The 23,187-nt window shown below is 51.5% G+C and overlaps 1 protein-coding gene across 1 annotated transcript in view; it reads left to right on the forward strand.

Annotated features, from left to right (window-relative positions):
- Window positions 1–23,187, forward strand: part of SREBF2 (sterol regulatory element binding transcription factor 2) — a 60,545-nt gene that overhangs the window by 33,884 nt on the left and 3,474 nt on the right. Inside the window, exons 7-17 of the mRNA XM_069490623.1 lie at window positions 6–187; window positions 1,694–1,886; window positions 2,419–2,600; window positions 3,968–4,244; window positions 6,921–7,090; window positions 14,390–14,558; window positions 16,077–16,194; window positions 16,994–17,103; window positions 18,275–18,407; window positions 19,920–20,088; window positions 22,164–22,349. Coding sequence (XP_069346724.1) covers window positions 6–187; window positions 1,694–1,886; window positions 2,419–2,600; window positions 3,968–4,244; window positions 6,921–7,090; window positions 14,390–14,558; window positions 16,077–16,194; window positions 16,994–17,103; window positions 18,275–18,407; window positions 19,920–20,088; window positions 22,164–22,349 — 1,889 coding nt within the window. The remainder of the gene's footprint in view (window positions 1–5; window positions 188–1,693; window positions 1,887–2,418; window positions 2,601–3,967; window positions 4,245–6,920; window positions 7,091–14,389; window positions 14,559–16,076; window positions 16,195–16,993; window positions 17,104–18,274; window positions 18,408–19,919; window positions 20,089–22,163; window positions 22,350–23,187) is intronic.

Consider the following 23,187-nt stretch of genomic DNA (forward strand, 5'->3'; position numbering starts at 1 on the left):
TGCAGAGCTCCTGAAAGGCATCGACCTAGGCAGTCTGGTGGACAGTGAGGTGGACCTGAAGATTGAGGATTTTAATCAGAACGTCCTTCTGATGTCTCCCCCAGCCTCTGACTCAGGGTCCCAGGCTGGCTTCTCCCCGTACTCCATTGACTCTGAGCCAGGAAGCCCTCTGCTGGATGATGCAAAGGTATGAGCTCCCTGAAATCTCTGTTTCCCCTAAGGAAGTAGGGGGAAGGCCACAAATAGTGTCCCAGGCCAGATGTTCAGAGGACCTAGGCTGGAGAGGAATAGGAATTCTGTGAAGTTAGCCAGGTCCTGGAGAGTAAAGAAAGAAAACTGACTAGGGTTGGGGGGACGGGGTGAAAACTGTCCCTCGGGTTTAGCTGGTCCTTGCTGAAAGGCCCTGTCAGAGAGGAATGGGTGCCAGATCCAGAACTGGGACACGCAGCAGCTGTCTGTGCGTGCTGGGAGTTGCTGGAGGTGCCTCATTACTTCCCTCCGCCAGTGATGGTCCTGCTCAGACCACCTGGGGAGGCCTGAGGCTGATCCATGGGTTTAGGATGAGGCTGCCTCTGGGTCCTCTTTTGGAAAATGATTACAATTTGCAGCCCAACAGATAACATTTCAACTAAGGACCTTTAATTGTTAAAGAAAGCCCCTGGCAATTGTAGTTTAATGGAATTGGTTAAAAGAGGCTCTGAGCCTAATGATCTTCCCGGGAACCTACGAGACCACTGGGTTCTATACTGTATTTTGACATTGGCAGTTTCTGACTCTGAAAGCACAAAGTTTCCTTCTAGTGTTTGTTTTCAACTAAGCGTTTATTGCATCATATACTTAATTTTGCTAAGGAAGCTCTATTTTTGAAATATTTTATGAATATGATTCTGTTTAGTAACAATAGGCCATTAGACATATCAATTGAATTAGCTAGGCTTCTGAGTCATCAGGAAAAATTTTCAAATAGTTTTAAAATATTGAAAAGGAGTCATATGGTATGTACACATTGGGGCTTCAGGGAGAATCCAGCTCCAGCCTTCTTCCCTCTCTCCCTTCCTCCTTCTGTAAAATGGGGGGTAGGGGTGGGGGCAGACAATGTTACAAATTTAGATCAAGAAAAATCCTTTATATCCACACTGAAGTACAGTATTTAATCAACTTTATTGAGGTATAATTTAAATGCAGTAAAATACACCTATTTTAAATGTACAGTGCCAGGAGTTTTAACATAATGTACGCTGCTATGTAACTATCACTATAATCAAGATGTGGAACATTTCCATCACCCCAAAAAGTGCCTTCGTACACCTTTGCAGGTAGTTCACACACCCCTCTCCAGCCTCAGACAACTACTGATTCATCAGCTTCCTGTCACTTTAGATTTGTTTCGCCTTTTCTGGAATTATACAGCAACAGTGTGTTCTCTTTTGTGATAAAGCTCTGTTTCAAAAGGAAATCTCTTATACCTTTGTTCTTTGGAACATGTACTTTTCTCAGTCAGCAAGAGGGCAAATGTTCTAATGTTTGAGCAGCCGTTTGTGAATTGTAGGCTTCTTACTTGCCACCTGGCTTTATTCCTACCTTATTAAATGGTCTTGAATTTAAATCTCGCAATTGTTTCCTGATGCATATATGTAAAGTGCTGTAAAAACCCACATGATATTCATTCCAACCTTGAGGCACTATTTTGAAGGTCAAAGATGAGCCGGACTCTCCTCCCGTAGCGCTGGGCATGGTGGACCGCTCTCGAATTCTGCTGTGTGTCCTCACCTTCCTGTGCCTCTCCTTTAACCCCCTGACTTCCTTGCTGCAATGGGGAGGGTCCCTCGACTCCGACCAGCACGCATACTCAGGCTCTGGCCGCAGTGTACTGTCATTCGAGTCAGGTAGGTGGAGAGCCCCTTGTGCCGCCTGGGCATGGGTGTACTGCTGTGGCAGGAGGAGGGTCCTGTGTACAAACTGCTTGGCTTGTCTGCCAGGTGCCAGAGGGCTTTGATAGTGAGCTCCCACCTGCTTGCTTCTGATAGGGACTGGCATAAGTTGCATTTTGGAAGTAGCAAGGCAAACCCAAGTTCAGTTAGAGTAAGCAAAACAAATCAGGAACCCACACTGCTATAAATACCGTGGGTGGGAGCGAGGGTACAGGGGTGGTACCTATTTGAAGGAGGATGTAGTGTTTTTTTTTACCTGAGTTGCAAAACCAATGTCCTAACCCTTTCTGGCTAACAGAGACTTTTGTGGCACTCAGCTCTATAATGACAAGGGCTATAGGATTCCTATTTAGGTTATAGAATTATCTGCCTTTTCTTCTGAAAATGAGGTAGAAGTTTCTCTGATGTCACAAGGCTGGGGTCAGTTGGTGCCTGGCTGCCTCACGAGGCCCTTTCTGGCGAGCTCAGCTGTGACGCGCCCCTCTAGGTTCTGGGGGCTGGTTTGACTGGATGGTGCCAACTCTTCTCTTATGGCTGGTAAACGGTGTGATTGTCCTGAGCGTCTTTGTGAAGCTGCTGGTCCACGGGGAGCCCGTGATCCGGCTGCACTCGCGCTCCTCAGTCACCTTCTGGAGACACCGGAAGCAGGCAGACCTGGACCTCGCCAGGGTGAGTTCTGCCATCTGCCCTTCCCCTTCCTCCCCAAAGTGTGGCCAGTAACTGAGCAGCTTGTGTTGAATTGTCAGCGTAGACGAGGTCCCGGGGTGGGTGCTTCAATGATGGAGAGAAGGAAGGGTCCCTGCTCCTGAACAAGCATGGGGCAGCAGAGAGGGCACCTTTGTGTAGGTAATTCCATGGGCACAAAATGATCTATCATCTCCAGCGTGACAGGAAGAATCAGGTGCCGTGGAGTTTGGGGCAGAAGAGATGAGTTCTGACAGAGGGGATCTGTTGCTTAGAAATGGTGGCAGAGACCCTGGAGAGTGAGCAGCGACCAGGAGGCAGGCCATGGGGACCGAGGAGGGGCAGGACCAGAGTGTTTGGCAGGATGCACGTCTGCCGGGACAGGGTGCTGGGGGAGAACTGGGTTGTTGAGTCAGAAGGGATGGGAGCCAAAGACTGGGCCTTAGAAACAGGCAGCCTTCAAGGGAAAGGCAGGGAAGGAGCCAGGGACAGCTGCCTCTTTTGGAATCTATAAATACAAGTGCGTCTCTTAGCTAAAAAGAAATAGCCACCACTGTAGAGATTGTCCCTCTGAGAACATCTTTACCCACTCTTCCCTTTTCTGCTCCTGGAATGATATAAGAAGCAAAGCACAGATATTGTACCAGCTGTATAATAGGCGAAAAGAGGAGAATTTACTTCAGTTTCCCAAGACTGTATAGCCTGAGTCTTCTGTCCCCAGTAATGAGAGAGAGAAAGAGAGATCTTTAATACTCTGGACTCTCTGTTAGACCATCTCAGGTTGGCAAAGAGTTGTTCTTCTGGATCCTAGGTTGGATAGTTTAGCTGTGAATTTACCTAAAATCATGGTTCTCAAACTTTTAACAAGCACAAGAATCACCTAGAGGGCTCTAACCCCAGAGGTTCTGATTCAGTGGGTCTGGGGTGAGGCCCAGGTGTTTGCATTTCTAGCACACTCCCAAGGGCTGCTGCTACTGGCCTCTGCAGACCACACTTTGAGACCCTAAAAGTCTAAAGGATCATGCAGTTCATCTAAACCTGTGTGACCGTCTTACATACAAAAGCTACCATGACGAACTCTGAGCAACATTTGTTTAAAGAAAGAATACAGTGCAATCCCAATTTAGTAAAAAGGCTGGAAGGGAATACCTCAAAATGTCAGCAGTGATTTGTTGCAGGGGATGAGATTATAGATGGTTTCTTTTTACTTTCTTGTAGCTTCCTGAAGTTTCCCAGGTTTCTATAATGGGCGTGTATTACTCTGATTATGGGGTGGGGGAATGTAGAAGTCTATCAAAACAGAAAGGCCACAGCAAGGCCAGTGACCATAATGCCCCCTTGCTATTTTGTAGGGAGATTTTGCAGCTGCCGCTGCCAACCTACAAACCTGCCTGTCAGTTTTGGGCCGGGCACTGCCTACCTCCCGCCTGGACCTGGCCTGCAGCCTCTCCTGGAATGTGATCCGCTACAGCCTGCAGAAGCTACGCCTGGTGCGCTGGCTGCTCAAGAAAGTCTTCCAGCGCTGGCGGGCCACCCCAGCCACCGCAGCGGGCTTTGAGGACGAAGCTAAGACCAGTGCCCGGGATGCAGCCCTGGCGTATCACAGGCTGCACCAGCTCCACATCACAGGTGAAGGGGCGGCTGCCGCTGTCTGGCTTGCTGCAAGGCACCGCATGCCATCTCTCTTCTCCACCCTAGTTGAAGCCCTTTTTACATTGCTCTTTTAGAATGGTTAGACCAGCCTTCTACCTGCACCCATTCCTGTAAAGGTAACTCATTACGGTGGTTCATCAATTCTAAAATGCACGTTTCTTTCACAGTAAAATCTCTATGCTTGGAATGTGTCCTGTAGACAATGGCGCATTATGGATTAGTTGGCAGTGTTTTTCCTTACTGATACTTAATGGAGAGACTTAAAATTGATGGCATCTTAGATTCAGTGAAATATGATCGTTTATTTTTTTCAATAAACTCCTGTTGTAATAGAAAGGCAGACAGGTCAGCAAATGAATAATAGTTCAGTGTGAGTGTGTTAGACTCAGCAGAAGAAACATATTTTCATTGGGAGGGAAGGAGTACCTGTTGAGTAGAGTGTCAAGAAAGGCTTTCTGGGCAGGTAAAGTAGTGGCTTTGCATGGGGGATGCAGAGAGATCATCTGCTCTACAGGAGATGTGCCTTCTAGGATGTTCCAGAGGAGAAGCCCCACTTGGGGTGCTCTCGCAACTAATACGTCAGTAGTCACAGAGTGAGCCGTGCAAGGAGAAGGTGATAGGATCCAGGGCCCAGGCGGGCAGGGCGGTGCCTGGACCATGAAGGATGTGGAAGCCAGGCTGGGGATCTTGTAGAGAGTGTATCAGTAGGATCTGGTGAAGAGCATATGGTCAGATTTGTGCTCCTGAAGTTTAGAGGATTCACCCTGATGGCAGATAGAGAATGGATCTCAGAGGATTAAGGCTAGAATTAGGGAGGCCAAATAGAAGCTGATGTAGCTTGATGTAGCTGATGCTAGATGCCAGAAGGACAGATGAGGAAATTAGAACGTGGAATTGACTGGACTTGGGGACTCATTTGGTGTGATGGATAGGGAAGGAGCCGGTGAGCATGCCTCACTGGTTTCTTGCTTGGGAGTTTGGGTGAACCGTAGTACCATAAATAAAGGTGAAGAAATGAGGAGAAAGAGCAACTTGCCAGGGAAAAGATGCCGAGTTCCCTTTTGGACACTTGCCTGTGAGACACAGAGGGGAAACGCTCAGTAGGCAGCTGGACATGCAGAATCTGCAGCCCAGAAAAGAGTAAAAACCAGGGGAACTGATGAGACTGTATGTGCTGAAAAGGGGACCGTCAGGGACATCTGGAAGAGCACTCACATGTAAAGAACAGGTAGAGGATGAGGAGTCGGGCAGAGGCTGCTAGAGAAGAGCAGCTGGAGAGGTCCAAGGAGAATCCGAGAGGCTCAGTGTTGGGAGGAGCAGGGCAGTGAGGGTTGAGGGGGAGCCGTTGCTGCTGGGATGTCCCGGAAGATAGGCGCCAGAACATAACAATAGGATGTGGACTGGAAGGTGTTGGAAATGCCCCAGGGGCTGCCAGCAGTGGAACAGATGTAGGCACCAGCGATGGCGGAGTGAGCAGGAGATGAGACAGTGGGGCCAGTTGTGCAGTTTTAACACTTGGGCTCGGGGTAGAGTGTAGCAGAAGGTCCCTATTTGCAAATTTCCCCTGGTTTTTTCTTGTCCACCCCCTCTCTGTGCCCATGGAACAGAACAAGTCCATACCTAGGTCTCTCTCTGATCAGCAGACTGTGTCCTCCTTGCTGTCAAGTTCTGGAGAATTCTAGCTGAGAAGCTTCGTATCTCTCATTCCTTCCACCCTCACTGAGCACTACCTGTCCGAGACACTGAGGGGACAGAGACGAATACAGTGTGGTTCCCACACTGTCCTCTCCCCTCTCTCCCCATGAAGGCAAGAGCTCGGTGCCTCCTGGAGGAGACAGACAGCTCAGGCCAGTACAGAATGACTGGAGGAGCTGAGGTCTCCCGGGAGGCAGGGTGGCCTAGTAGGATGAGAGCTGAGTAAGCTTGGGAAGCCTGGTTTTGCCATCATCTGGACCTTGGGTACTTCCTGAGGCAAGGAGATGGCTTGTGCTTGCCACTTCCCAGCCCCAGTGAGGACCAAAGCAAGCGGCAGTATGAAAGCCTCAGGACAGCCATGGTCGGGCCTGTGCATGAGCACTTTGTCCCCTGACTTCAGGGGTACACCCAGATGAGCTGCTGTTCAGCTCTCTTAGGGGAGGGCATAGTAAGCCTTTTCTGCCCTTCCACCTACTAACCTAAGTTGTGTCCAGCCGTCATTGCTCAGTTTTATGTTACTTCCCTCTTAAAAGTGTGTGTACTCATATTGTGGGAGGTTTTCTAGTGAAAATAATTCAAATTGGTTTTAAAAAATTTTTTTTTGCCTTATCTCTATTGAAACATTTGGAGACACAGGACTGTATTAGCAGAATGTGGCCATGTTGTTGACACTGTTCTGGGAAATGTTGCACTGTGTGCTTCTGAGTCCTGGGCAGTGGCCTGCAATCATGATGGCTCTCACTGTACACAGCTGGGTGCCATGTCCCCAGCCACCCTGAGAGGTAGACATGAACACGCAGCTAGTTAAGTCACAGAGCCTGGCATCCCATCCAAGACCTGTCTGGTCACGAAGCTCACCTAGTTTCTCCTGTGGTTCCACTGTTACTCTGTGCTGGAGAAAGCGGGAAAAAGTTTGGGAGATCTGTCAATGTTAGTGTCTGTTTCTGTCCAACCTAGGGAAGCTTCCTGCAGGATCCGCCTGTTCAGATGTGCACATGGCCTTGTGTGCTGTGAACCTGGCTGAATGTGCAGAGGAGAAAATCCCGCCGAGCACACTGGTTGAGATCCATCTGACTGCTGCCATGGGGCTCAAGACCTGGTGTGGGGGCAAGCTGGGCTTCCTGGCTGTGAGTACCCTTCAGTTTCCCTCTGCAAACCTGAGCACTTCCCTAAGCACTCTCCCCAGCCAGAGTAGGTGTGGGCCCCACCCTCACCCCCATGCCTAGAGAGGTAGGCATTCATTCAGTTGCTCATTGCACCAATGCTTCAAGCAGTGAATAAAAACGGACCACAATTCCTCTCCTTGTGGCCTTTCTAGGCACAAGCATTACAGGCAGGACATTTTGGTGCCCTGGGGTAAGAAAATTGGTTCAGTGATACAGAACTGTACTTGAGCAAGGTTAATATACAAGTCTACTGCTCTACAAGTGGTCATAAAAATTCTTGGGATCTCTTGGTTATGTCTCCCGGTTCTTTTATTCACCCAAAAGGTATTTATTGGGTACCTGTGTTGATCACAGCACTGTGAATCCAGAAGTGAAAACCAGTGCCTGTCTGCAAGGAGCTCAGGTCAGACCCGGGGCAGGGGTTGTGGTTATCAAGCGCCTCCCATGTGCCTGGCCAGGAGCCAGGCTTGGGCGTTCACAACTGGATAATCCTGGTCCTTGTTATCAGTCAGCTCGCAGCATCTCTAACCTCATGCTTTCTCCTACCCTAGCAGAAACAGGCCTGTTGTGCTCAGTGCCCCACTTTGGGTGGACTGCTGGATACATCAGATAAGTTCAAAACGGAATTATCATGTCTCACCATAGTGATGGGCTGAGAATGAATGGGAACTTCCCCTGACACTGATATGTTTCCTGAGGTGTATCACACTAGTCTAGGTGACAAAAGGCACAGGGAAGCCCCATATACATTCTGTGTCTCAGCCCACTTTCTGTGACCTTAGATTGATTGATTCAGCAGACATTACTGAGCACCCACTCCGCACAGGGCACTTACCCTGTCCTCAGGGAGCATATGGTCTGGCAGAGAATCAGACAGGGACACAGCCGTTAGGACTGTGCTGGGATGAGCGTTACGGCCGGGCCAACCCACTGCCTGCAGAATACGCTGAGCTCCTAAGCTGATGTGAGGAGAAGTCAAGGTGGGCTTTCTGGGAAGGCTGAATCTAGGCTGAGTGGAGGAAGCATTGGCAAGCGCTCTCCCCTGTTCAGTTTGTTCGTTTTAGTGCTCTTATAACTTCTATGCCCCCAGTAAGTGTTTTGAAGACATTTATTTTATCAAAATACAACACACGTGCAGAAAAATGCATGTTTTAATATAAACCTTGATGAATTTTCACAAAGTGAACTCAGCCATGTAATAACCACCCAGATCAAGAAATAGAACATGGCCAGGTGAGGTGGCTCATGCCTATAATCCTAGCACTATGGGAGGCCAAGGCGGGAGGGTTGCTTGAGGTCAGGAGTTCAAGATCAGCCTAAGCAAGAATGAGACCCCGTTTGTACAAAAAATAGAAAAATTAGCTAGGAAGGAAGGGAGGGAGGGAGGAAGAAAGGGGTTGGGTGTGTTACTGAGGAGTGGGGGTGTCATGGGGGATGGGTGTGTTACTGAGGAGTGGGGGTGTCATGGGGGATGGGTGTGTTACTGAGGAGTGGGGGTGTCATGGGGGATGGGTGTGATACTGAGGAGTGGGGGTGTCATGGGGGATGGGTGTGTTACTGAGGAGTGGGGGTGTCATGGGGGATGGGTGTGTTACTGAGGAGAGGAGGTGTCATGGGGGATGGGTGTGTTACTGAGGAGTGGGGGTGTCATGGGGGATGGGTGTGTTACTGAGGAGTGGGGGTGTCATGGGGGATGGGTGTGTTACTGAGGAGTGGGGGTGTCATGGGGGATGGGTGTGATACTGAGGAGTGGGGGTGTCATGGGGGATGGGTGTGTTACTGAGGAGTGGGGGTGTCATGGGGGATGGGTGTGTTACTGAGGAGTGGGGGTGTCATGGGGGATGGGTGTGTTACTGAGGAGTGGGGGTGTCATGGGGGATGGGTGTGTTACTGAGGAGTGGGGGTGTCATGGGGGATGGGTGTGTTACTGAGGAGTGGGGGTGTCATGGGGGATGGGTGTATTACTGAGGAGTGGGGGTGTCATGGGGGATGGGTGTGATACTGAGGAGTGGGGGTGTCATGGGGTATGGGTGTGATACTGAGGAGTGGGGGTGTCATGGGGGATGGGTGTGATACTGAGGAGTGGGGGTGTCATGGGGCATAAGGAAGGAGATTGTTCATTCTCATTGCTTTATAGTATTTCACTGTATGACTAGACAAATGTACATGGACTTTACAGTTGCTTTCTGGTTTTGGTTATTATGAAGAGTGCTGCTATGACTCTCCCTGTACACATTTTTCAGTGAACATGGCAACTGCATTTTTAGGAAGGACAATGCAGGGTCAGAGGTTATGAGCGTTTCCAAAGTGGTTGTACCAATATTCACTCCACCAGCAGTGTGCAGGAGTTCCCTCCCAAGGACATGATGATATCAATTTTTTGTTTTAGCCCTTCTACCATATCTCAGTGTAGTTTTCATTTGTAGTTCCCAGGTGATTAATGACATTGAGCACCTTTCCATGTTTTTAGCAATTTGGATAGTCTCTTCTGTGAAACCCTGTTCAAGTCTTACCTCTTATTTGGGGTGTCTGTCTTCTCATTGACTAGAGGAGTTCTTTATTCTGGAGACAATCCTTTGTTAGGTATATGCTTTTCAGCTATCTTCTAGTCTGTGGCTTGCCTATTCTGTCTCTTCATAAGTTCTTAATTTTAACAAAATCTAGATTATTAGCCTTTACAGTTAAGACATTTCATACCCTCTTCAATAAGTCTTTGCCATACCTCAAAGTCATGAGGATAGCTTCCTGTGTTGTCTGCAGGGGGCTTTATTTTTTACTCTTCACACACAGGTACCTAATCCACCTGGAATTTTTATATGAGTTGGAGGTGGTGGTGCAAGATCCATTTTTTTCCATATGGATGTCTGCCTGCCCCAGAACCTGTTATTAAAAAAAAACCTGTCCGTCCTTCCCCTACTGCACTAAGTGATGCCTTTTCTAGTAAATCAAGTGTCTGGGTGTTGGGTCTGCTTCTGAACTCTACAGTCTGTTCCATTGTGCCACCACCATACAACCCTGCTGGCTGTGTGTTCTCGTATGTCGTGATGTCTGGATGGGTTGGTCCTCCAGCTTTAGTGACTGTTTTTTTGCTCCTTTACCTCCCCATATTAATTTTAGGATCATCTTGTCATCCCAAAGCCCTAGCAGGGTTTCGGTTGTCCTTATTGCTGAGACACCACTACCCTTTCAAAGGGACTCAGCCCCATTTGAGGAAGGCATGTGTGTGGCAGCAGAGGACCAGGAAAATGGTTGCCTTCAAATTGTCCCTCCCCATGTACCTACCCCCCCCCAACCCCAACAAAAATGCTTCGTATGCCTAACAAGCATGGACGGTGCAATGTATATTTCCTCAGAATTTTTTTCCTGCATATGCTAAGGTATATATTAATACATTATAGTTCATTTAATGATTATACCATAAGTCAGCGGTCTCCAACCTTTTTGGCACCAGGGACTGATTTCATGGAAGACAATTTTTCCACAGACTGGGGGTGGAGGTGGTTTCGGGATGATTCAAGTGCATCACGTATCTGAAGGCAGATCTTGTGCCATGATGCGAGATGGGGAGTGGCCGTGAATACAGCCGAAGCTCCCCTCTCTCCCCGGGCAGCTCGCCTCCTGTCACAGCCATAAACCCTGTTTGCCACTTGGTTTTTTCAATCTAATGATAAATTGTGGATGTTTTTCTTTGTAGCCTCTTTATTCTACAGAGGTACCTGATGCTGCTGACGGACATTTGGGTTGTTTCTGGTCTTTGCTGTGACAAACAATACTGCTGTCTTCACCCACTTCTACAAGAGCTTCCTCAGACTAAATGTGTACACATGGTGATGCTGGGTCAAAAGATATAAATATTTGAACTTTAATAGCATTGCCAAATTTGCATATTTAGTACGATGGGAAAAGGAGAACTGTCATCTCTAAATTAACTGCCCTTTTCTGTTACTTCTCTTGGGAGGAGATAGATTAAGAGACCCAAACAGTACTTTTTTGAAAAGGAAAACAAAGCTTTGAATTTGGTGAAATATATTTAGCTAACAAATGAGCCAGGCACTGAGGGCGAGCGGAGGGCTGGCCTCTGTTAAAATGGTTTAGACCAGAGGTTCCCAGACTTACTGGGTTCATGGCACTCTGTGTCTCAGTAATGTTTTCATGGTGTCCTTCAGCCAAAAGAAATACCTGACAGTTCTGTTTGTTAAGTAGTTAGGTTTAAACATCCTAATAGGTGTTTATGTCTTAATAGCTTAGTAGCCATTTGAAAAAATCATACATGCAGTTTAAGGAGAAAATGAAATTTTTTTGGAGACAAGATCTCATTCTGTCACCTGGGCTAGAGTGCGGTGGCGTCAGCCTAGCTCACAGCAACCTCAAACTCTTGGGCTCAGGCGATCCTCCTGCCTTAGCCTCCCAAGTATCTGGGACTATAGGCATGCACCACCATGCCCGGCTAATTTTTGTAGTTTTTATAGAGATCGGCTGTCATTCAGGCTGGTCTCAAACTCTTGGCCTCAAGCAATCCTCCAGCCTCGGCCTCCCAGAGTGCTAGGACTATAGGCTTGGGGCACTGTGCCCAGCCTAGTTTTGATTCTTTATAACCGTGACGATTTACTAATTTAGGATGCACGTGCCTACTGAGCACCACACACCTCCTCAACCTAGGGAATCAAATTGGCCACTCTTTCCACATTGACTTTCACACAATACTTCTTATCACAACAGCCTCCAAAAACTCAGCCTTACAAAGATATGACATCATTCAAAGGAAGGTAGTGTGCTCTCACGCTGAGGCTGCACACCGTCTCTATCTAGGAGTTTACACAGGGTCTGCCCAACGTGAGCATTGCTGTTTTCATCAGAAATTAAAAACAGCCTGTGGCTCCCCTGAGTGCTCGTTTGTTGCTTTAGGGTACCGTGGCACACGATTTGAGAACTATAGGGTTAGAGCGGTGTTGGGGGACTTGACCTGGGGTTGGGACTGGCCCTGGGTACTGGCTGGCTGTCAGGATCTGTAGCAGTTCTGGGGCTTCTGCCATAGCCTCTCTCACATCAGACAATTAGCAGATGAGTTAAGGGCAGAGGTTCCTAGACCCCAGCTTGGGAGAATTCTGGATGGTGTCTGTAAAATTTAGGAAAATTTAAAAAAAATTTTTAGGAAAATTATTATAGGGCTATAATCCCAAAAAAAATTTAAAAAGTAACATAAGTTATTTTCTCAATTTCCCTTACAGAAACCATACTGTGGATGACTGTGTCCTGGATTTATATTTCTTATTAGCGCAAACCACTAAATTCAACCTTCCCCCACCATTTTACTTTTTTTTTTTTATATTTAATTTATTGTTTTCTTTTTTTTCCCCTTCACTCTGTGGTGTAAAGATATCCCCCAGCCATTGAGATTTGTTACAACTAAAAGTTTTTCTTTTCTTTCTTAAGAATTAATCTTAGAAATGTATTTTAACTTAATGATTTCCTCATTGGCCCCCTCTGGGTTCTTCTTGCCACATGACCTGTACTAGGCTTTGTTTCTGCTTCTACTTGTGATATTTGGGCCCTTCTGAGGGACCAGTTGGTCCTCAGTTTCCCCTGGAGCAGCCAGCAGATCACCCTTGCTGATCAGGCATGTGGAGCAGGTTTTCTTGGAGAGAGAGTTGGAGCCAACGGTTAGAAGGTTCTGAGACGTCCAGGAAGCCCTGGAATCACGCTGCCTGCCCCACCCAGCCTCTGGCCCCTCAGCGGCTGCTCTCCCCCTGTTGCAGCGCCCAGCTCAGGTTCAGCAAGTGCTTTGTGGAAGCCTGGCAGGTCACGCGGTTGCGCTGCACGCTCTCCAGTGTCCCTTCCTCCAGGCCAGTCAGCAGAGAGGAAAAACTGTTAGTTAGTGCACTGGCCCTGTGATTAGAAATGTAAGTGAAATGCCCCACCGTGTCCCAGAAGCTGCCAGGACAGTATTAGTGTGCGTCTGTAGAGCACTCCGGCCAGGTTGTTTGTTCTCGGATTCAGGCAGCTGTCTCCAGGTTCCCCTGGAGAAGGACAGTCTCCTCCGGCTGTGTCCTTGAGTGGCGCTTTGGCAGTGCTATTTCTGACCCTGGCATTCAAGTCTTCTGAAGCTGTTACATTAGCTGATGGCTACTTCAAGCCCAGTAAAGGTCAGAACCATCAGATTGAACCAGACCGTGAAACGGCTGCCCTCGTCGTGGAGGCAGGGGCTGAAGTGTGAAGGTCCACAGGCCTTGGCCCGGCAGCCCCTCCTCCAGGCTCCCCGCGCCGTCTGTGTCTTGTGCTTCTCCCTGCCTCCCATTCTCTCTCCTGGCTCCTTATTCACACTGGCCTGTTTTGAGTAGTTTTATGGGCTGGTAATTGTGGGTGTTAGAGTGAAGGTATCCTTACTCAAAAAAATGACAGAACTTCTGAAAATATGTGATAGACAGCATTGTCCCTGCAATACTTGTCACTGGGGCCCTGGAATGGTGTTATCCTGGCAGGTGGAGAAGGGGCCTGGAGACGGGGGCACCGGCTCTTTGAATTGCCTGGCAAAGAGGCTTGCAAAGCCCCCTCTTGGTCTCTCCTTGCAGCCTGGTGCTCATGCAGGGGTGGCGTTGGGGTTTCTGTAGGGGCCTGCCCTTGCAGGGCCAGTTTTGTGGGGAGGGTGTCTCAGCCACGCGTGGGCAGACACACGCCTGTGTGGGTCCTGGGCTGTCTGCTGTGATCCTGACCACTGGCTGTGTGCTGGGCACCGTTCTACACTCTATACTCAGAGGTAAAGGAGATGAAAAATTAGTCAAAGCAGAATACAGTTTTGCCTAAAAATACTCTAAAAGATGGGTAATTAAAATGACAGATGGGCAGAAGTCCCAGGATCAAAGGGGCTGCCCAGCCCGGCACTCAAAGGCCTGAGGGTGAGGTGCAGCACTGGGCACCTTGGCAGACTGCTCCCCTTTCCCCACTCACCCCGCGGGTTGAAGGCCAGCAGGGTAAGGACTTGATTCCAGTAGGGTTGGGCAGCCCCAGCAGGACAGGACATAGCAGGAGCCCCCATGTACCCTGCTGGGATTGGACCTGGTTACCAAGCCTGGCAGGTGCCACTGGGGCACTGGCCCCGGTTTCAGTGGGGGGGTTTACTTCTTCCACTGAGGTCCTGACCCTCCGCTGGTCTCTCCCCAGGCTCCCCTAAGCTGGCCTCCACCACTGGGCTTCTACCCCCACAGTGGCTGCAGCCAGCATTCTACCACCTTGGTGTTGCCACTGGTCCTTGTCCTTCCACAGAGCTACTTCCTCAGTCGAGCCCAGAGCCTGTGTGGCCCCGAACGCAGTGCCGTCCCTGACTCCCTGCGCTGGCTCTGCCACCCCCTAGGCCAGAAGTTTTTCATGGAGCGGAGCTGGTCAGTGAAGTCGGCTGCCAAGGAGAGTCTGTACTGTGCCCAGAGGAACCCAGGTGAGAGCACCCTCGCAAACATGCGGGACTGGAGAAAGCCATGGGAGACACCGGTACTGCTGGGTTACGATATGTGGAGATACAGCTTGTCTGAGTCTTGTTTAATCTGTTTGTTTGTTTTAACTGAGGCTCAGAAAAGTTGAGTAACTTGCCTAAGGTCGCAAACCTGATCAGAGACTGTCGGCAGCTGGGCTGGGTTTGCAGCTCTGCTCTCTGACATTCAGAGCCATGGTCCTTGCATCACAGTGCCACACGGTAATTGTGATTAGGCACCAACTGTACTCTCAGCCCGTGTTCTTGGCACTTTGGAGACACAAAGGATGTGTGGGGCTTGCTGTTTCCTGGCTTCCGGGCTTCTGGTCCCACTGAGAGAGTAGACAGACATGTATGGAGCAGTTAGGGAACAGTAGGTGGCAGGCGGTCATCAAGTGCTCCGCGTGGTGACAGGGATGGGGCTCCAGGCATCGGAAGGAGGCGCTGGCTTTCTGTCCCTGGCAGTTGATAGTGATTGGAGTAGACTCACCAGGCCTCGGAGCAGTAGGGGCCAGTCGAGGTTGACTTAGACCTTGAGCACTCAGTGGCTTTCTGCTTTCTGCTATACTTCCCCCTCTGAATTGGGAGTCTGTGGGGCGAGTGAGGCTCTGCAGGTACAGGACTGTATGACAAATATTAGGGAGGTCTGTTGTCCTTTTCTTTTTTAAATAATAACTTTATTGCTCGATGTGAGAATTGTGTACAACACCAAAAAGTAAAAGATGAACGTAAAAGCAACCCTCAGTCTTTCCACCCCACCCCCACTGGCTAAACACGGACTTCCCACCGGCGTGTCCACCACTTGCAGTATCCGGCTCTCCGTCTTCTCACCTGGAATATGTTCCTAAGTGTTCCTCTTCCTCGTGGTCAGATTGAGGCCCACATGTCTGCCACATGGAAGGGAGAGAAAAGGCTGGCGCTGCCGTGGTTTGAACCAGCCAGGAAGGGGATTTGCTGGTGAAAGTCAGCTGCCGCAAGCGAGGCAAGGCCCCTTGTTTAATCAGCTCAGCCAGGTTGCTGATCGCAGGTTCCGTGACAAGGCTCTGGAAAAACAGGAGCGGGTTCTTCATTGTCATGAATATGGCAGCACCACCACCTTTTGCTCCTTGGCTAGCTGTTCTCCTAAGCCACAAGGAGAAGAGGCAGCCTCTGAGACGTGGGATGGCTCCCAACCTTGAAGTGCTGGGCACTGTGCCAGGACACACAGCTCCCTCCGTTCACACTGCCCCTACCCCACCCCCACACCCCAGGCGAATCCAGAACTACACAGTCTTGGGCCCTTCAATCTGGGGTGAGCACCCTCCCCCAACCTCTGCCTGTGCACGGTAGTTCTAGGGTTTGGTTGAGAAGGGGAATCTGTTCCCCAGGCACAGGGAATAGCTGTTTCTTGGGTTTCTCTCCTTGTCCTCTGTTTTCTCCATAAAGACAAAATGGGCTCATAAATAAAACCCATTTAACCCATCTCCTTGCCTGTCTCTTTTACAGCTGACCCCATTGCCCAGGTCCATCAGGCCTTCTGCAAAAACCTGCTAGAGCGAGCAGTGGAGTCCTTGGTGAAACCCCAGGCCAAGAAGAAGGCTGGAGACCAGGAAGAAGAGAGCTGGTAAAGTCCCGGGCCAGCCTCCCTGCCTCTCAGGGGCTGTCTGCCTTGGCCGCTCAGAGTCTGTGCTCCTAGATGGAAATAAGCCCTGTGTCAAGTTGGCCAGGAGATCGAATGATTCCCTTGTATTTATTTCTCAAAGACGAGAGCCCCGTGTGAGCGCTGACCTGGCCTTTTCTCTTAGACCAAGTATGTCCCTTTTTACGTGTCCTTTCTCCAACTAGTCAGTACTTGGAGTGAGTCTGAAATTTGATGGTGCTTTTTGGGGTAGAGAGCAGTGGCCTGCTGAGAGGGATGGGGTGGAAGGTGGAGAGCTCGGCAGAAGCTCTGGGGACCCTGCCCCTTGCTGAGTGTGCCAAGCAATTTTTAGCACTTATAGTTACCGAGCACAGTTTTTCCTTCACAAAGCAAGACCTGCGAGGCAGACAGGTGCCAGAGTCACTCTCATGCAGGGCCCAGGTCCTGACTGGCGTGCACCAGAGGAGGGAGGGGGAGTGGGCAGTTCTGCCTGGGAGAGCAGAAAATTCTGGGAGGAGATGACATTGGAATTGGGCCTTGAGGGGAGGAGCTGGGGTTGGTTGGGGAGGGATAGAGAAAGGCTGGCCCCAGTAGAGGGAAGAGTGTCGGTGACAGCCCAGAGAATGCAGAAGGCAGGCCTGGGGAGGGTGCAAATGGTGTGCCTGGGGGAGAAGGGGTCGGAAATGGCCGTGGGGTCTCAGAGCTGGAGGGCTGAACGGCTAGACCGTGAGTGTGGTCCTCGTGTGTGTTTTGATGTTCAGGGGGCCCTTTCTTTTCTTTCTAGTGAATTCTCCAGTGCTCTGGAGTACCTGAAATTACTTCATTCTTTTGTGGACTCGGTGGGAATTGTGACCCCGCCACTCTCCAGCAGCTCCGTGCTCAAGTCAGCCCTTGGTGAGCATCTGCGGGCAGCCCCAGTCTTGGGTCCTTGATGGCTCCTTTGCTGCCGGGGTCCAGGGTTATGTGAGTGTGTGCTCAGGCATCGTCTCTGGATCCCAGGGTCATACCTGCGGCCCCTGCGCAGTCCCCCTCACAGTTACCCATCCTCGGCAGGATTCTGGGGGCAGGAAATGCTGGTTCTCAGGCAAGCGGGACAGAGAGAGTGACCGTCTTCCTCAGGCCCTGGCTGTGTGGGCCAGGTCAGGACCCTTCCCGAATGCCCAGGGGAACAGGCACCAAGCAGTCCGGGCACCAGGGATGGTGGGGACTCGCCTCTCAGATTCACAGTGGCCTCTGAGGCTGCCCTTGGGTCTCACACTCTCTGCTGAGCAGACTCTTCATCCAGGCCTCCCTCCACTCCCCCACTGCCTCTGTGTCATGGTACAGCCCCCGGGCTGAATTGACACCTGTGCCTGAACTGCCGAGGGGTGGCAGCACATTAGCTGCCAACCTTGGGCTTCTGAGGCCACTGGGGGAGATGGGAGACCAAGCTACCTTCTGGCCACTCTCCCTCGGGAGGGAAAGATCCCAGAAAAGCGGCCACACCATTGTGACCACTGACTTTGTGGCCTGGCTTTATTTCAGAGTTTAGAAAGGCATGTGCTCTCAGGCCTTTTTTCTTACATGACCATCCCCACTGGTTTTGTGAGATCACATCATTTTTCAGTTGAGAGAACTAAGGCTGAGAGAGGAAAAGACTTAAAATATTCTGACATGAGCCTGTTGCAGACAGGTACTTTGAAGACACCACTCTTTATGGCTATTGGAAGTTTAGGTTGTATCCAACTTTATACTTAAAAATAGCACTACAGTGAACATCTTCCTTAAACTTTTTTCTCTACTTAAGTTAATTTCATTGTTGTAGACTGTCAAAAATGGGATTACTAGGTTAATAGGAGGGAACATTTTTAAGGCTCTGATACACATTGCCAAACACATCCAAAAGATGGTGCTGGCTGATGCTCCCACCAGAAACGGGAAAGGGGAACCCAGAGGCCCCCAGCCCGTCGCCAGATGGTACAGATGCCACCCACCTACTGCTTAGCAAGAAGATGCTGCCAGCTGCTAAGAACCACAGGTCTGTGTCTGTGGGTGCTGGAGTATGTTTGGTGCTGTTCCCCTCTAGGTCCAGATGTCATCTGTCGCTGGTGGACGTCTGCAATCACCGTGGCCATCAGCTGGCTTCAGGGAGATGATGCAGCTGTGCGCTCTCATTTTACCAAAGTAGAGCGTGTCCCCAAGGCCCTGGAAGTGACTGAGTACGTAATCCTCCTTGGCCACTCCCTTGCTGCTCTGCAGGGGAATCTCTTCTGACTTATCGGGAGGGAGCTGGCCATGGTGGGTGGGTTGGGGTGAAGGATCAGGACTGCGTGACAGATGGGGAGCCAGAAAAGGGGGATGAGGGCACCCCAAGAGCCCAAGCTGGGCCAGCATGTCCTCTGTGTAAGCGCCTGCTCCTCACAGCACCACGTCGTCCCAGCAACTGTCAGCACTGCCTCCAGGGCCTCCTCCCTGCAGCCTTGGTGGCTCCACAGGGTAAACGGGAGAGACAGAGCTGTGTGGCTCCCGGCAAATTTGGAATTTTCATGGCGGAGGCAGGCAGTGTGCTTGTGTGGACCGTGGAGGCTCCTGCCATGTGCCAGCATTTTATCCAGTGTCCTTCCAGCCACCCTCCAGCCCCCTCTATCAGCCCTGGGACCCTTGTCCTATAACTAAAATGCCTTTAGCACATGGCCTAACCAGAGAGCTTTTGACATTCCTCCTTGGAGATTCATGTCTGTGTCTGAGGAGCATTTGGCCCTTAGTGATGGGCAGCCCTGCCTGCTAATGCCCTGGCTGTTTCTCGTTGGATTTGAGTGTTCCTGAGAGAAACTGTAAAATGCTCCAGGGCAAAAAGGACCCACGAGGTCCCATCCTTAGAGCCAAGGCTGTAGCATTTCCCATCGAGCAGACTCTTAACCAGGAACACAGAAAGGAGCTGAGAAAAGTGAGTGCAAGCAGGTTTGAAGCTCTGTGTCCCCTAAAGTTGATCTAACACCCTAATTTCATCAAGTAGCTCCATTTTTAAGCCCCCTGACTAGTGGGCACACACCTGCACCAGCCCTGTGTTAGCATTCCACCTGTGTGTGTGTCCCCATCTACCCTGCCGAGGAAACTGAGGCTGGGCAGGTAAGTTGTATAAAGTCATCTCACTGCTGAGCTGCAGAGTTGCAATGGACAGCTACGAAGCCTCAGCAGGCATTGCCACCCCTGGATTTGATTTCTCCTGGGTCCCTTGGCTCTGTGGGGACAGTGATGCTCTGGGAACTCTCCCCAGTCCCACCCAAAAAGAAGCTAAGCTTCTCCAGAGAGTTTAACACCAGACATATGGGGAAATGGTCCGTCCCTTAGAGAACAGATACAAATAATAAGGCCAACACCTTATGTCACCATAGGTAGTAGCAAGCAATATTGTGGCCACTTGAACTGAGGCACAGATTTGGAATGACCATTTGGGGTAGCTTCTTAGTGGCAGTCCTGGTGGTTGAGCTTGTGTCTCTAATCCCGTCCTGCACTGAATGAAGAGGTGCAATGGGGTGTGGAGCTGACCCCGGCCTAGGGCTGGCGTTTCAGATCTGGAGCTGGTGACCTGAAACCATCACGGCAGCATTGCAGTCGCAGTCCCACGTGTCACAGCGGTATGGGGTGTGGTGGTCACTGGCTTGGGCCCCTCTACCTGTTACCCAGCTGACACACACTGACCTGCCTCCCACCTCCTGTCACTGCTACAGGAGCCCCCTGGTGAAGGCTGTCCTCCACACCTGCAAAGCCATGCACGCCTCACTCTCTGGGAAACCAGATGGGCAGCAGAGCGCCTTCTGCCATTGCGAGAGAGCCAGCAGCCACCTGTGGAGCAGCCTCAACGTCAGCGGGGCCACCTCTGACCCCACCCTCAACCACGTGAGTCCGAGTTTAGTTGGCTCTCTCGGCGCTCAGCTCTGGTCTGTAAGAACGCTCCCTCCTGCGTCAAGCGGACCCAGTGTGGGGGGCTGTCCAGGAGACAGAGAAACCAGGCTAACAGCCCCCTTTCCCAAAAATGTGGCCCACTGGCCTAGGTAGATTCCTTTTTTGTTCTCCAAAGTAAGCGTGTTTCCACCTGTACCTTTCGTAAGCTCCCCGAATCCTAGATCCTTGTGGCCCTCAGGCTGTGTCAGCCCATGTCAACCACAGCTGGCCAGAGCCCAGCATTTGCTCCAGGCAGTTTGCCTGACTCCCCAGTCCTCTGCAGGCCAGCCTCTGAGTGGGTCCCTCCCCACTCAGTCCCACACACGTGGAGCCAACTGACTGCCCTGGGCGCCCCCATGGCCAGTCTGCCACCTCCCAGCGGGCAGCTGCGGTGCATTGTAGTTGCATTGCATGTTCTGCAGTACCCATGCAGTGTTTCCACAGTGCATCCCAGAGGCCCGCCCCGCCCTCGAGAGGCTTCCCACCGTGTCCTGACCCAAGGCCCCATCACTCGGGGAAGAGGTCTGTTGGAGGGCACTGCTGCCACTGTTGGGTCCCAAGGCACAGCCACGCTGGGAAAAGGGGGTGGGCACACAGCTGGAAGTGGAGCATCACCTGTTCTCCTGGGGAGTATGTGGCTTAGCTCCAGAGAGGGAGGGACGGGGAGAGTCCTGGAGGATCAGAGCCCGAGCCACTCATTGGGGTTATGTCTCACCTGGCTAGGCCGGCGCTATAAGCTAAAGGTTCTCAGTGGGCCTGGGCCCTGGAGTGAACCCAGGACAGCGTGCCAGCCCCTACAGAGACAGGCAATGTGCAGAAAGAGCCCAAGACCCCTGGGCCAAGACCAAAGGCAGGAAGGGAGCCACATCTCACTTTTTCTGTTCGTCTCTCGTTGTGTTTGTCTTCGTAAGAGAACCAGTCTAGGCTGTTTGGGGAAAGAGAGAGAAGCTTGTGGACACCCTTGGGGCGGGGGTGCCTGCGTAGCAGCTCTGTGTTAGGAGAGTGAGCCCCGGAAACCCTGTGTAGCCTGGCGGCCCTCGGAGGGCAAGGTCCAGCCAGGCCTGCTGCTCTGGTGCTGGAGGGGCTCTTCCAGCACTCACATCTGAGAAGTGCCAGCGACCCCCATCCATGTCCCTGTTTTCTGGCTGACAGCAGCCAGAAAACAGCATGGCCACGGGTCAGGTCCTTGTGCAGGCACAGGGCAGGGTCTGGGCAGCACCGTGACTTCCCAGGTCCAGGGCCTTGGGGGAAAGAAGAACCAGGGCTGGCTGAGGCGAGGAGCGGCCTGGGCCCCGTCTCAGGAAGGACTCACTGTTCCCCCTGCTCCACGTGGTGGCATTGGGAGCCAGGCGGGCCCAGCTCATAGGTAGTGAGCAGAGAGCGCTTGTGGCCGACACTTGTGTGGCATCGGGCCCACTCGCAGTGCTGTCTCATGTAACACAGCAGACAGCCCTGGGGTGCCACCCCCACTTTTTGGATGAAGAAACTGGGGCTCAGAGAGATTGAGTCCTGTGCCAGGGACATGTAGCCAGTAAGTGGCAAAGCCGAGATTGAACCTAGGTCGATCAGTTACACACCCAAGCACTAAACCACTCTGGTTCTGCCTTCCTGGGCACCTGTCTCCCTCCGCCTCCCCCTGCAGGCCATGCGGCCCCTTCGGGCTCTTCCTTGGGGTATCTTGGGGGTGTCTCAGCTTCCAGGGCAGCCACGGCGAGGCTCCCGTGAGGTGCAGGAACCTGTGCCTCCAGACCCACGAGAGTTTTATTCCTGCCACAGCCACCTGCCTGTGCTGTGTTCCCTACACAAGCTACTAGCCCTGTCAGAGGGTTCACTTTCTCGCTCCAGAGTGGAGAGAACAAATCTCCTAGGATGACGGAAAGGATTGGCTCCCCTTCAGCCGCTCTTGCTCCTCTCGGAGTGTTGGAACTGCTGAGTGGCGGGCGGGCGGGGGGAGGGCCTGGTAGGTGCTGGGATCCCTCCCTCTGGGATAGGCCTGTCACCTGTCTTCTCACTCATGGCTCCCCCCACAGGTGGTCCAGCTGCTCACCTGTGACCTGCTACTGTCACTGCGGACAGTGCTCTGGCAAAAGCAGGCGGGCGCCAGCCAGGCCCTGGGTGAGACCTACCACGCATCAGGCGCTGAGTTAGCTGGCTTCCAGCGGGACCTGGGCAGCCTACGCAGGCTGGCGCACAGCTTCCGCCCCGCTTACCGAAAGGTGAGGCCCAGCCGGCTGGTGGGAGGGACAGATCAGGGTCTGTAGGGCCTAAGCCCCAGAACCCAGCACAGGCACTAGCATGTGGTTGTGCAGTTGGCCCTCAGGTCAGCCAAGTGACCTGCACACGTTGGTTGAGTGCCCCGAAGCTCAGTGGGAACAGGCCACGCTCCGCCCACTGAGGCCAGGCCAGCATGAGGTGCGGCTCCCCAGTCCAGTGCTGGGTGGGAGGGTTCCAAGGGAGTGGCACAAGTCAGGGGCTCCTGGCCATGTCCAGAGCTCCACTCTGACATTTATAACTCATTGGCAGAGTGATAGGATCTCCCTGGAACCCCATGTAAAGGGAAATTCGCTTTCTTTTTCGGAGCCACTGGGGGCTTCAGTTATGCTGGCTGACTCTCCCCGTGGCCATGGCCACAGGAGCTGAGATCAGCCTCTGAGGACAGTTGTGTGACTGGGCTTGCTGGACTCAAGCCATTTCCTTTTTTGTTTTATTTTTATTGCTAATTAGAATAATATACTCAACATATTTCTACCTGAATCATTTTCTAACAGTTTGAGGAGACACAGAAGTGGCAGTGAGGGGGGATGGGCTGACAGTCTCGGGGGAGGCCGCTGCTGTGGAGGCTGGCATTCAGCCCCATGCCCACCACCCTAAGGTGCCGTGGGGCCCTCACAGGGTCACGCCGTGGCCACTGTGTGCAGCAAGCCGAGCAGACACAGCAGACAAAATAGAGTCTTCAGGCTGGTCCGAGTGCAGTGGTGTTTACAACTAATTGATCACAGCCAGTTACAGATTCCTTTGTTCCTTCTCCACTCCAACTGCTCCACTTGACCAGCC

The sequence above is a fragment of the Eulemur rufifrons genome, chromosome 16 (assembly GCF_041146395.1).
Source record: "Eulemur rufifrons isolate Redbay chromosome 16, OSU_ERuf_1, whole genome shotgun sequence".
Taxonomy (NCBI): Eukaryota; Metazoa; Chordata; class Mammalia; order Primates; family Lemuridae; genus Eulemur; species Eulemur rufifrons.